Source organism: Pimephales promelas, chromosome 5 (assembly GCF_988280905.1).
Source record: "Pimephales promelas chromosome 5, fPimPro1.hap1.1, whole genome shotgun sequence".
Classification (NCBI taxonomy): Eukaryota; Metazoa; Chordata; class Actinopteri; order Cypriniformes; family Leuciscidae; genus Pimephales; species Pimephales promelas.
In genome coordinates this window covers 23,392,632-23,407,545 of record NC_142773.1, presented here as the reverse complement: position 1 = coordinate 23,407,545, position 14,914 = coordinate 23,392,632, and the positions used below count along the sequence as shown (strand labels likewise).

General features: G+C 37.1%; 1 protein-coding gene across 2 annotated transcripts in view; it reads left to right on the top strand.

The window, feature by feature from the left end:
* Window positions 1–3,308: 3,308 nt before the first annotated feature.
* The window catches only part of rem2 (RAS (RAD and GEM)-like GTP binding 2), a 21,061-nt gene continuing 9,455 nt past the window's right edge, over window positions 3,309–14,914 (top strand). The window contains exons 1-3 of one of the 2 annotated variants that reach the window (XM_039654572.2): window positions 3,309–3,552; window positions 4,526–4,847; window positions 5,471–5,544. In XM_039654572.2, the coding sequence (XP_039510506.1) occupies window positions 3,541–3,552; window positions 4,526–4,847; window positions 5,471–5,544 (408 nt within the window). In that variant the 5' untranslated portion in view covers window positions 3,309–3,540. Of the gene's footprint in view, window positions 3,553–4,513; window positions 4,848–5,470; window positions 5,545–14,914 lie in introns of those variants that run through there. The other variant, XM_089131142.1, reaches the window with a different exon arrangement.

The window sequence follows — 14,914 nt, the reverse complement described above, 5'->3', positions numbered from 1 at the left end:
TTAAAGTGCTGCCAGGCTGACGAGAACAACGCTGAGAATGGGGGTGAGCTGTCTCACAATTATACTGACAACATCACCCATTCACTGCGCTTGCAAGACGTACCCACTTAAATTCAATCGTTATCTACTGTAATTATAATAGTCATATTTGGGGGGGTTACGGAATAATTAGAGTTGTCAACGCTCACATCAAACTCCTTTCAGACTCACACAGAGCCGACAAGGTCTGATGAGATGCAATTAACACTGCAGATTAACAAGCTCATCTGCGACATGAGCTCAGCGTGCTCCTCTCGACCCTCTTTGTCATTATGTGAAGCCCCAGACCACCACGGACTGAGGCACTCTTGCTTAGTTGGTAGACTGTTGTGGAGCTGGCAATGTGACATGCAATCTCAATCTGTCACATGTAGAAATATGATCTACTGCTCTCCAAGATAACAGGAAGCTTATCTGCGTCGTGTTTGTTCTCCCAGTGTTCAGTATGTGTATTAAATCATCTTTACTGACAGACTGCTGTATGTATTTACAAAGCAATTGCAGATGAAGAAAAGCACACAGTAAAAATGGGATATAGATGACTTCAATAAAAAACCTCTACTCTAGGTCAACCGAGATGGGGTTATTGAAATTCTTTTATTTTAAATAAAAAAATAAATAAATGCGATGTTCAGTGTGCTCTGAAGATCATCTGAGCCAAAACTGGAGTGAATTAGACAATATTTGGAAAGCATTTTTCATCAAAACCCAATTTGGCTGACGGGAGACATTATTTTACTCTGCAAGCTGTAAAATTTCAATCGCGATTAATCATAAAATTTAAGCGATTAATGTGAATTGATCAAATAAGTGAAATTAAGCACACCATTTATCTTGTTTAACACGTTAATTTTGTCATCTGCTATTGTAAAAGTAAAATTTGCTTCTCAGAGAACTATTTTCTGAAAGCTTCTTTCAAGGTCAATTTAGGTCTCTCTTGGAGACTCCAAAAAGACACCCTATGATCGCATCTAACCCTTACCCTACCCAGCCCAGACCTACCCGTGTCATCTAACTGACGCTTTACCTTTAGCGTCAGTCTGAAGATCATATAGCCAACTTTAGTAAAGGTTTGACAAAATTTGATGGGACAAAAATCTAAATGTCACTAACAACAGTTTGACATTCTAAAACAAGATATCATTAGCTTCTTATGACCTTATGAGGGAATAAGAAGAGACCATAATCAATGACTTTCGGACAAATTATTTAGAAGTAATTGAATTATTGGAAAATACATCACATTTTAATTTATTTGACCACAAGACGGTGCTATCCCCAAACTGCTCAGATACCATCTGGGCATAATGCCAGTGTTGCCTACCAATTCCTTTCAGTACATCAAAGTAAAGACCAAAGCCACTTTAAGACCAGTTCTGGTAAGACACAGCAATAACAACGCATTCTCATCCACACATTATAAAAAATGGCACACAAGGAATATTGCAGAAAATTGGAATCAATAGACCCAAGAAATCTAAAGAAACTAGACACCTGACTTAAGGACAATAAAGCATGAGCATATTCATCAAATTTTCTGACCACTACACATAAAAAAATCAAAAAAAATTTAACATGCACTGGGGTTTGGTCTGAACTTGCGAGGTAAATTTGTTGGCAGATTTCTGGTAAGGATGGAAATTGAAAACACAATGTTCAATCATGCAGAGAAGGAGAACCAAGGGCTATGAACAGGAGGGTGAAAAAAAAGTCAATTTTGAACTGATATAGCATCACTTGAGGGGGAAACTCCCAGATGATTCAGGCTGCTTCCAGTCTCCTTTGCTTCCTTGGCTCTAGTAATAGTTAATTTAAACTAAGATCAAAGAGACAGACAAGAAGATCAATTGGTCTTCGCATGCGGAATTATTAAAAAAGCCTGCATGGAAACGCTTTTCTCTCCACCTGTGACATAATGATGCTTGATGTGGCTGCAATAAAACTTAACGACCACTCAATAATTCATGCAGTGCCTCAAAACTTCAGGGTTGCTAGAGAAAAATAACTCGGAGGACACGCTTTATGTGTCTTGTAAAGCTGAATCAAACAAAGCACTTTTCAAGGTCAAAGCTTATGAACACATGTCAACAAAAAGAGAGAAAGAGGGAGAGAACAGCACTCCATTTACTTGATTTAACTAATAAACACTTAAGTCAAATGCCTTTTTAATATAATCTGGAGCTGCTGTCACCCATAAAAGAGGGTGTACAGTAGCATCTGCAGCTCACTTGGATGATTGCTAATCTTAAAAAAAAAGAAAAAGAAAAACATTTTAGAAGACTGCTTGGTCGTTAATGAACAAACGAGTAACACATTAATAACACTAACTACTATTAACAAGAAACTCTAATTAACTAAAAGTAGTTCACTGTTAGCTAATCAATAATTATTTGCTTCATTACCTTCTAGACTACTAAGAACTAATATAGAAGTTCATAATAAATGTGAATAATGTGTAATATATAATTAATTCTAATGTGAAGGTCATTGTAACCTACCATTGACTCAAGCATTACCAAATCCTTCAGAAGGAATTATACATTATTTAGATCAGTTCTAAAGTGGAAAAAACATTAAAACTCTATAATGATTGAAGTCATTGTGCACTTTGAGGTTTTTGAAAAAGTTTTTGGAAAGTAATGAATCAAATGTTAATACATTCTTGTAAAATAACTAATTATTTGGATCAGTACATATTCTAAAGTATGGTAACCCACTATAATGACTCAAATATTACCAAATCCTTTAGAAGGAATTAATTATTTGGATCAGTATTATAAAGTGAAAAGCATGATAACCCGGTTCAGTAAGGTTCAATGTCATCATTCCTTCTGATGAATTTAACACTTGATTTATTGATAAGTTAATAATAGTGAACTAATTACCACATTCAACTGAGAGTTATTATTTACAAATTTATTAAACAGAGTTTCTTGTTAGTTAATTGTAGTTATTAGAATGTTAATAGTGCGTTTCACATTTGGTCCTGTGCTGTGCAGACACTCACAAAACCACAAACCAGGAGTCCAATAATTTGCAGAGCAGACTAAAAATAGTGATTAACAGAATATCAATCTTTAGATATTTATTTACCATGCCATCAGATTGACCTGGTTTAGAGAGAGAGAGATCCAGAAAGATTGGGTGCATTCAGGTAACGACTGGAATGAAGAGGCGTGTCTACGAGGTGCGGGGGCGGGGCTACACGCTCTCATATGAAAAGCCACAATAGAGACAGGTGTACAGTCAGTAATACGGCAGTTACGCAGCGAAGCCGGTCGCAGAGAAGCGATTAAATGTTTACTATTAAGTCAAAAGGTGCATTTTTGTGCGGTTAGAGACATATTGGAAGCGTTTATTTTTTTCCAGACTACAGCCATGTGATAGCATATGAGTCGAGTGTAATGAAACGATCCCCACCGACGCCTGTGCAGTTTTTACGCTCAATGACATGACATGGACGGCTGAGTGTCTCACTGAGAGCGGATGAACTGAAGAACGATGACGGACCAGGTAAAACGCTTTCCCGTGCGCGTGTGTGATGTTTGTGGATTAAGTGTGTGGGGGTTGTATCCTTCACAGGTTTGGGATGTACGCCGGTGTGTAGCCTACACACCCTCTCTTCTTCTGCAGTCTAGGTTGACTTTGGTTATGTAGGAGGGATTGTGTTTTGAAAAACATTCCTATACTCAGGCAGACGTATTTTTTCAGTTTATTGTCTTTGTAATGATATATAAACAGTCAAAAAATATCTATGGTGATCTTGATAATCACCGTAACTTAATAAAATGTGTAAGTCTTCATTGTATGGTCGGCTAATTGTCCATGATCCTAATGATTTGCATACTACTTCAATATTCATGATGATATAATATTCAAAATTATGTTGTTTTTCAAAGTAACTGTTACTTAAGAGCTGGCCTTGGGCTACTTCACCCCAAGCATTATAGATCATATTGTTTCACTGTCTGATTCACAATAAAGTCTATGATTAATTAATTATCTCCTTTCAATTAGTATAATTGGCTGTCTATGTGTGTATTGCATGTCTGACACCGGATCAGGCGTACAAGGTCCCCGGCACACCTGCAGTGCTGCGGCTAGATTAATTGCCATATTAATATTGATGCCAGTTGCCCTCACAAGCAGACACAGTATACAGTTTAAGAGCTCTCTTGGTGATTTTGCTTGATAGAGATAGATGGACAAAGCCCTCATTATTTTACACGTTGTCTATGGGATGTCTATGCCACTCTTTCTAAGCAAGTGATGCTTGTTTATGTGAATGGACACACTGCACATTGTTTTGACCCACTTTCATATAATGTGCACTGGGCAACTTAAATCCCAGAGGATCACAATCCTCCCTCTTGCATTTGAAGTGTTTTGATACATTATTGATTTTGATATCTAATGGACTGACATTGTTCTGTTCAGTTTGATTGGATGACGAGTCTCATGTTGATCTCATCTGATGATTTCACAGGGTTATGGCTTAACTCTTTCGGCTGCACCCCAGCTCCGCAGGGGCAGCACCCCCCTGCCAATCAAGCATCAGCTGAAGAGAGAGGAGGCTGTTTCCGAGGATTACGATTGGACGCCTGGGCTCAATGAGTCTGCGACTCCACAAATCAGCGTCACCAATATCCAAGATTCTCCTTCCCTAAAACCGCCGCAGCAGAAGTACCACGGACCCCTTCGGATAGTCCTACTGGGCCAAAACGGAGTGGGCAAATCCTCTCTGGCACTTTGTCTTGCTGGACTGTCAGACAGATCTCTCTCTATAGACTCTGAAACCCAAGCAACCGGTAAATATTATATTCATACAGCTTTCTTGTGCTCAGCATCAAGCGTCAGGATGCCAAGGACTGTACTATTTTTAGATTTGCTTTGGATGAAAGAAACACACTTATCACCTCACAGACACCTGAGATCACTAGTGTAAGGTTCTCAGGATTTGATTGGAAAAAGCGGAGTGGGGGCCGTAAAGGCATCCATCTTATTTCAGGTCTTTCATCATCTTGTGTCTTAATGAGGTGGGAAAGAACCAGCAAGAGTGCTGCCTCTGCACAGACCTTTTCTACACAAGCAGAGCATGCCATTTATTAGAGGATAAAGAGCCAATCAGACTCACAGACAGTGTGTGTCTGTTTCTTTTTTTTTTTTACCTGACTTGAGTGTTCTTGTGCATCGATTCTGCACCAGCTAAATTATTGTTACACAACGTCTCGAGTCCAATTTTGAATTTCATTTCAGAATTCACTGCAATTTCAAAACTTCTTTTGTGTTCTTTCTACAGATATAATATTATACATTTGTTCCCATGAAACTGCCAGTTTCTGCTCAACTGCAGAAATAAAATGAGATGCTAATTGATTTTATTTTATCCTCGAGTGTCGGTTTTTTAAAGATGTATCTGTGTGTGTTATAGACGAGGGTTACCAGCGGCGAGTGACTGTGGATGATGAGGACAGCTCAATTTTAGTATTTGACAGTTGGAAACAGGTGAGTCAAAAACCCTCCCAAATGCATAAAATCAGTTTCTTTATTTGTCTGTTATTTAGTGGCTTTCAAAATTAGTTTTGGTGCTTGCAAGGTGGGAGTGTATTATTATTCTTGAAATATTTTGAATTAACTACGATCGAACAGCTTATCTTCATTCTTGGTTTATTTCAAAGATAATTTCAGCTTACTTTTAATACATTTAAGATCACAGCCTTTTCCCTCTGAAATGCATTGAAAGAATGTTCAGCATTCCAATTGTAACGAGTAGCGGTGACGTCATTCTAATATATGCATGTTGAATTGTGATTGTTCTTGCCATCCCTGTGTTACATAAAATGTATAGATGTTGATTCATCTGACAGAAAACAAGACTCATACTTATTGTCATGACAACAGCAATGTGACTGATGCAACATGTCATTTTTCACTGAACTGAAAAGTCCCAAATCCTAAGCTTACCTAACATGATTCTTTTGCATCCTTTTGTGCACTGGTATTTGCTTTAGAAAATGTGAATATAGTCTTCTTATATCTTCACTGCAGTGTTAAGGGAAGCTACCAAGCTACAGATTGCACATCGTTTATGGTCTATTTTTTTTTCTTCATATTTTATGAATTCAAATAATTAGTAATTCCTTCTAAAGGATTTGGTAATATTTGAGTCATTATAGTGGGTATATACCATACTTTAGAATATGTACTGATCCAAATAATTAGAAGAATGTATTAACACTTGATACATTACTTTTCAAAAACGTATTCAAAAACCTCAAAGCGCACAATGACTTCAATCATTACTATAGAGTTATCATGTTTTTCACTTGTAATAATGTAAATACATCTAAATAATGTATAATTCCTTCTGAAGGATTTGGTAATGCTTGAGTCAATGGTGGGTTACAATGACCTTCACATTAGAATTAATTATATTAACCATTATTCACATTAATTATGAACTTCTATATATTAGTTCTTAGTTGTATATTTTCACTGCAGTGTTAAGGGAAGCTACTTTGAAACTGTAGTTTGCCAAGCTACAGATTGCACATCATTTTATGATCTATTTTTTTTTCTTCATATTTTATGAATTTATGTCTGACTCTGCCCCCTTTTTCCATTTGTAATGAAATGGTCTTAAACGCATCTACTGAACTATGGTGCTAATTGAGACTTAATTATATAATTAATACATAATAATTTAATTTATATTTACTTAACGAAACGTAAACACCCAATACATAACTGAGTAGCATTTAGCCTCATTCAATATTTTGTTACCTACAGCACTTAAAGGGATAGTTCATCCAAAAATGAAAATTTATAATAAGTCATTTCAAACCAGCATTACTTTCTTCTGCAGAACACAAAAGAAAATACTTTGAAGAATATTGGTACCAAACATTTATGGTTACTATTGACAAAAACCAGACATATTTTATATATATATATATATATATATATATATATATATATATATATATATATATATATAAACTTATTTTATGTCTCACAGATGAAAGAAAATAGTATAGTTTTGTAATAATGTGTGGATGAGTGAATTATCCCTTTAAAACACTGTGCACGGACAGGATGAATTGAACCGCTAGAAATCTAATTTAGTGTTAGCGCTAATTTCTATTAGTTAACACTAATAACTAAGTCTTACTAAACAGACAGTCTAACACCGGTTTAATTGCATTGCATACATGGACAGTAAACAATTATAAATGTATTGATTGAGCAGACACACTCTTTAAGTGGTTAAGAAAACAGAGAGCAAAGGATAGAGAGGTTAACACAGAGACATAAAAAGACGGGATGCAGAGAAAGATGAGAGAAATCAGCTCTTGACCCTCTAGCCAAGGTTTGTCTGTTGTTTGTCATTTCTGTTTCCTTTCACTTCAGGGTAAATTGTTTTCAGTTTCCCATAATTTGTTCCATTTCTGCTGAGTGTAACTGTGGGGTTTAAAGATCCATTTACAAGCATTTTATGTGTACCCTCTATAAAATCAGCCAGATCCAGGTTTCCTTGTTATTTCACAGTGAATTATGACCTTTTACACTGTGAAAGCCCATTGTTTGGCAGTAATCTAAAATGATCTAATGGATCAATACACTGTGTATTATTAAGCTCTCCTGTCATGATTCCTGCTTTTGCATCAGTGGATTGCAGATTTGTATGTTTTCATGTCATTAATATGACAAAGATGTACAGTACTAAAAGTATACTGTGGCAAATCTGTACAATACCATTCAAACTTTTGGGGGCAATAAGAATGTATTCATTTATTCAGCAGGGATGCATTACAATGATCAAAAGTGACTTTCTGTCATTTTTTTCCAAACCTTTAAAAAACCCCAAACCCTCCCATCCAATCATTTGGGAAGCCATTCCACTTTAACTGGCTTTAGGGATTTTCTGACATGGTCAAACCCAATAATTAATTCACAATGTTATGATGTAGTGTGTTTATATAAAAAACATTTGGGACTATTATGGGGTGGCTTGTTTAGACTCTCGTCTTTGATGCTGACCCTTGTGAGCAGTGCCATCTCATCCGAAACATCTGCGTGATTGAATTATTTACATTCATCTTCGTCTGGGATTGATTACTCTCTACTAATACAACCCGTTTGACCATCGCTTAAAACATAGGACATTCACAGAGTCCTAAATACCAGTTGAAATCCGACTCTTGCTGTTTAATTTTATGTGTGATGTATGTATTTCCTTCACACCCGCTCGCATGACAGGCTAAAGCATGTAGTGTGGGTGTATCAGCCACCATTTCTCTGTTTATACTCTGAAATATGATGATAATTTTGCCTATAAAACACAGATGTTCTTATTTCGTGTGAGTGTCTTTTCTGTGTCACTAGAAATTATTCAAACGCCTGTGAATGTTATGTGATATCATATAGTTGTGCATATAGATGTTTGACACACAACAGGGATCTTAGGTTGCCTTTGTTGCCATGTTGAATATTCAAATTTATTCAAATCCCTGGGCGAAATTGACGACGTGACCTTTTTTAAATGATGTTTATGTGTCATCAGATCTCTCCTAAATCAGATGCTGTTTGTTACAAGCATGAATGTCAGTAGTGATACTGCTATCACAGAATGACTGTGAGTTTTGGATTTATTCCAGGGCAAAGTGGGAGAGAGCAGTGGCTGGAAAAACTCCAGACTCCCCCCATTTCATCATTTCTCTTTCTCCATCTTGCCGTTTTTCTCGTTCAAAGCATCCCTCTTTCTCACCGTCTAACCATCCGGCTCCCTTCCTCGGTGGCACATCGCATCATGTGACCTCTGACCTCACCCACTGCATTGCATTCTGTACCCGTTCCCCGGTTGCCATGGCTACCGGTGGCTATAGCAAACAAAAGGATCTCCGATAAACTGTGCAGTGATTAATTTTAATTTTACAGATGCATTGATTTAGTGTGCTGCCCTTATAGCTTTACGGTTCACTGATTTCAATCTGTAGCTTATGGATTGAAGCCTCACAAAGAATGCTCAGTAAACAGTCTGTCAGTAAACAGTTACTTTGTCGTTTATTTCAAGGTTTATTGGAGAATTGGTTAGAGCTGCACAATTGATCCAATCAAAATCGATATTTACTTGCATGATAAACCATAAAAGGCTGTGATTTAATTAAAGAAAAATATAGTCTGCAATGCACTGCATGCTTCAAAGTGAATTAGTGGTGTTCTGTTTTGTCTGTAGTCTACTACAATGACTCCCATACAGTACTTTGAAAGATTTTGATTTCGTTTAAACCTGAAAACCAGAAATCATGACTATAATTTGGTGAAATTAGCCCTGTTAGAATATTAAGTTGTTAATCACAAGATTTTTTGTTCATTAGTTGCCTTAATGCCTTAAGGTCCTTGCACACTGAGTCTACAAATTTCGTATGAATTTTTCGGATTCATTATTCTGTGGCTCTAAACTGTCAAAGCATCTTTCAAAATGCTTGCTAGATGCTAAAAACGCTAAAAAAATCGAACCTGATCTGAATTTTTGCACAACGGATGTTGGGCAAAAATTTCGGAGTCAGTGTACAAATATGATTGACATCACGTGAGGTCGTATTTATTTATTAACTTTTTGAAAATTTCGGAGGAGAATTTCGGACTCAGTGTGCAAGGACCTTTAAAGGATTAGTTCACCCAAAAATGAAATTAATTAATCACCTTCATGTCGTTCCAAACCCATTCGATTTTCGTTCATCTTCGGAACAAACGAAGATTACAAATTTGAGACTTTCTAACCATCCATTGACAGTCTACACACCACTTGATGGTTATCAATCGAACAAGCTTGAGCTGCTGTTTACCACAAATGATGTGTGATGAAATGAATGAATATGTGAATAAAAGTAGGCTACTGTATTTGTAGCTGTATTTACATAGTTGTCTCCAAGAGGGACGAAAACATTTTCGCTTAAATGTGAACACTCAAATTGACCTCTAAAATCAAACTGAAATGTGAGAATGTGCTGTGGTTCGCTTAAGAGTAACTATATTTGCAGCAGAATGCAGGCAAAACATGACACAAATTGCTTCAAATTGAGTTAGTGCTTATTTGTTTGTTGTTCCGCACACTCTTTTGGATGCAGGAGCTGCTCATTCAATGATTGTTTGACTTTTGTGGTTATGTTTAATCCAGGCAGCAGCAAAAGGATGTGTTAAAAGTTTATCAAATTTCTCACAATGTTTTTAAGGTTAGCACTTTCTTTATTGTGAAACAGGGTCAGCATATTTGCATGTAGTGAAGAGGGTGCAGTAAGTTTACTCTAACGTTGCAGTCTGTTCTGTGGACTCAAGGCAGCCTCACTGTCAACTTACTGCATTCACTGAACCATGGAGAATTGGGGAGAGAAATAAGAGAGAGAGAGAGTGAATGAACTCATTTTCACACAGTGCTGCATCACTAGTAGCTGCAGAGGATGCAGGTCTATTTTGGTTCTGTAGCAGATTCACCAAGTTCACCCAATCTACACCTGACACATCAGCCCAATTAGAGTTTGGATTACGCACGGGCATTCATTCAAACAGGCACATGCTCACAAACGTACTGTACAACCACGTACACTGCCCCGAGTCTAGCCTCAGTTAGCTCTGAGACTTTAAGTGCTTGTGACAGCGGGTGGAAGAATGGCTTTAATAAGACATTCTCTTTCCTAAAATAGCTGACACATGGTCAGTAACGTCCTTACGCAGGCTAAGGACGCATTCCGTCATCCACTCAACCATTAGGCAATGGGAATTGTGTCACGTGTGGCTGCTTCATTTTCCAGCATGAGTGAGTTCCAGCATGAGAGGCATCAGTATGCTCTTACCTCTCTGTTCACCTTTGTCACCTATGAGAAAAAACTCAACTTGAAATCAATTTGCTGCCTAAATACGGTGTGAACTGTTACATTTTTCTGTTGGCCACATTGAATTGAAGGCTTAAAATGAAACGAAACTTGGAATATTGCAGTGTTCTGTGCAGAAGATCTACCACATCTGTTGTTTATACACTGGAAATGGAGGTTCAATGCCTACTGGGCCACAGTATCCACAATAATTCAGACAGAACATATATATATATATATATATATATATATATATAAAGAGAGAGAGAGAGAGAGAGAGAGAGAGAGAGAGAGAGAGAGAGAGAGAGAGAGAGAGAGTGAGAGAGAGTAATAATGTATTACATATATTAAATTGATAATAACATGTATCAATTTAATACATGTTATTAACCTCGTTAACTCATTCTCTTGTTGTTCCTAACCTGTCTGAATTTACTTCTGAAAAAAAAAAAAATGTTGGTTTAACTTAAAAAATTAAGTAACCTGGCTGCCTTAAAATTTGAAAAACTGGAAAAAGTGAGTTAATACAATGAAGGAGATTGATTTAATCATCGGAAAAACAAAATAATAAGTTATCTCAAATAAATAAATTATTTAAGTTGATTTGACAAAAGAAAAAAATGTTGTGATAACAAATCTTGAAAATATACATACTGTATATATTTTTTTACAGTGTAGAAATGTTTACTTTCAAAGCGTTTTCCCCTTACAATGAAATTAAATGCCGACTAAGGCTGTCATTCTGCCTCATATGTTCTTTATAACAGCAGTGAATAAATGATGACAAATTTATTTTTTTGGGTGAACTAGCCCTTTAGCATTAGCATTCATTTCAGACAATAAACATGCAAATTAACAAAGTATGGTTGCATTATACTATTTGAAATGTTTATCTTTGCATATAATGTACTTGTATGCTATTTTCATAAAATGACTATGCAAGTAATATACAGCATATACTGTGCATGTTGCCATTCAACTAGTATGCCATTCTAAACATAGCCCAGAGCAGTCTAGCTTTAGCCAGCCATGATCATGACACAAGATGCTGCCATTTTCTGTCACTGTATGCTTGACAGACATGTCATGAGCTGGTAGACTAGGGCTATTCAACCTGGCTATAAGTAATAGATTACTTTGAGGTGAAATATTGATGATGCTAAGTGGCTCATATGGTTTTGTTTACTGGGTAGGGCCATTGTGTGTGAACACTTTCAAGGCGGTTGTGGAGTTTGTAAATGTGTGAAGTATACAGTACATCTGTTTATCTCACTCAGAGTGTGTAGTGTACTGCTGGGAGCCTTATGTTTAAGTACAGTGTGCTACAGCTCAGCCCGAGTGTCATTATGGACTGTGAGCTTTTTGTAACGTTCATTAGGGAGATCTTTTTTCTTTGATGATCATGTGCTTGGCAGAGAAAGCGGGTTTTTATTTCTGTGGAGGTATGTGTGCTTTGTGTTTATTGCAGCATACTGCAGCGTCTGAGAAAGCACTTTTAGATGGGAGCGTGTACTCTAAGTCTGTGTGTGGGATCTTGGGCCGAATGTGTATGTTTGGGAGGAGGGGATGTGTGGACAGATGGTCTGTGGTGACTGTCTGCAGGGGTGTGGACCTCACTCTGGTGCACAGAAACAAACTTGGCACACGGTTAAGTCTCAACATCCAGTTATTAGACTCGACCTCACCCCACTACGGGGTAACAAATTAAAAAGTCTCTTATGGACCATGAAATATTTAAATATATGCCTATTATTCTAAATGTATTTTGTCTTATACTTAATCTATGTGTGTGCAATTGGTATGTATTTATTTAATTATGTAATAATACATAATATTATTCAATATTAATATTATTTAATAACAGCCATTCAGGGTGTCTCCCAGCCTACGGACCAGATGTTGGGATAGGCTCCTGCATTCCCACAACCCTACATAGGACAAGCGATTTGGAAAATGGATGGATGAGTTATTTAATAGTATTTTATATTATAATTAATTATATAATATGATATTCATAATATAATCATATTTAATATAATATTTTCTATTTAATTTATATATTATATGCACTTTTTGTATGTTTATATACTTTCTTCTCAATAAAGTTGATCTTGTTTAAATAAATAAAAATGCGACTGGAAAAGAAGACCGAAATACTGATGAAATACATTGTTTTGCTCTGTATTGGCTCGTGCCCTGACCTGATTTCCATGTAATCTTCCTGTGCCAGATGTGGCCAGAAGAAGGTGTGTTTGTGTTAAACCCAGTTGAAAAGGAACACGGTTCTTGGGAATGGGTTCACTGTGGGAGATGAGTTGCTGGACATTTTAATATCATGTTTTGCCCGGATTCTAATCTGCTTTATGACCTACCATAAACTCATTTTCCTCAACCAAAGGCTTAACCACAGCAACAGAAACAGAGAGAAACAATTTCAGGGTTTAAAGCTGAAGTGTGATTTCTGTACCACTAGTGGCACCAAAGGGAATTGAAAGATTTCCAAGAGATTGATAATAACTGTTCAGTTTGTGAGCCTTGAGTTCCCTCTGGAATTTGCTTTGGGTGTTTAGAATAGCACTTTTCAGTAAATGGTTAACTTGAGGAGATTTGCATGTTTTGTTGTACAAAATAAATGACACACAATCATACTTTAAGCATATACTTTTGTTTATGTTAAACATATCTATCCATCCATACTTAACATACATCCACATACATACTAGCATCTCACATCTAATGTGTATGTCTTGCTCTTCATTCTGTTTAATTAGCACTAAAACGTTTCCTGCCTTTTTTGGGAAGTGGAAAAAAAAGAGAAATATAAAATTTCAATTTTACTCCAACCAAAACTACTTGACCACATTTTATATTGCAATTACAACTAACACAGCAATATTAAGATCACAGCAGAGCTTAGACTCTTAGGGGAATTTAACAAGTACAAATTGCTACTTAACATCAGAAACTGCACTACAATTATTTTAGAAGATAAGTTTAAACAGAATATGCTCAGTGGGAGAAATAGCCAAAGAGATATGTTGTTCGTTTTAATTAAGTCTTTTTACTACATTATACATACCAAATGAATCTTCATGACACACACACAAGCACTTCATTGCAGTAAATGTGTTTGTACAAAAAGCACCATGGTGTGTGGATGAGCATTTAGCTGGATTAGCGTGAAGGTTTTCATTAACCTGCTGTCATAGGGTTGATATATAGAACATTTCAGCTTTTATTAAGAGTGCAGGATTAATAATCTAAATCTGCACAAGAGGACAAAAAAGCTGGCAGGCATATTTGCTGACAGCATGATACGGATTTTGTGTGTGTGTGTGTGTGTGTGCGTGTTTCATGACTGTAATCACTCAGTTTGTGAGATAAAAAAAAAAACCTGTGTAATAAGAGTGTGTGTTGCAGTAGCACTGTAGGCTATACATTTTCACCTGCCTGTTTGTACTCAGATCCATTAAAAGCTATCATTTTGTGTGTATATTCTGGTCATGAAAGGGCAGACAGTGACAGATGGGCCTGTATTTTAGCGGATGAGCTCGATGTTATTAGTTAGATACTGCTGTACTCTCTCTTGTCTTGTTTCTCTGATGGAAAGACCTTTTACTTTGCCAGTCCGGCCCCTGAGAGCCCCTCCATCACGATGAGCACTATCGACCGTGTCATGCTGTCTTCTTCGCTCATCAAGATACGTGTCTGCTCCTCAGCGGACGGAGAGAACCTCCTCCCCGTGCCCTTCCTGCGTGGGGTTGTGGCAGGTGGTTGAGCCCCCCCCCCCCCCCCCTCTTCCCTGTTGCTTCCGCCCCAATAGACTCTTCCTCTCCAGAGAAACTGCGTTTCTGAAGTTGTGTGAATCGCAGCCTCCGGGGCCGAGTGCGATTGGCTCGGCTGCAATGAGAATTTTTTAGGCAACTCTCCAGAGGGCTGGAATCGCCTTTGGGGAAAAGGGGATGTAGGACACAGGCTTTCCATCTATTTATCTGTTCCTCTTT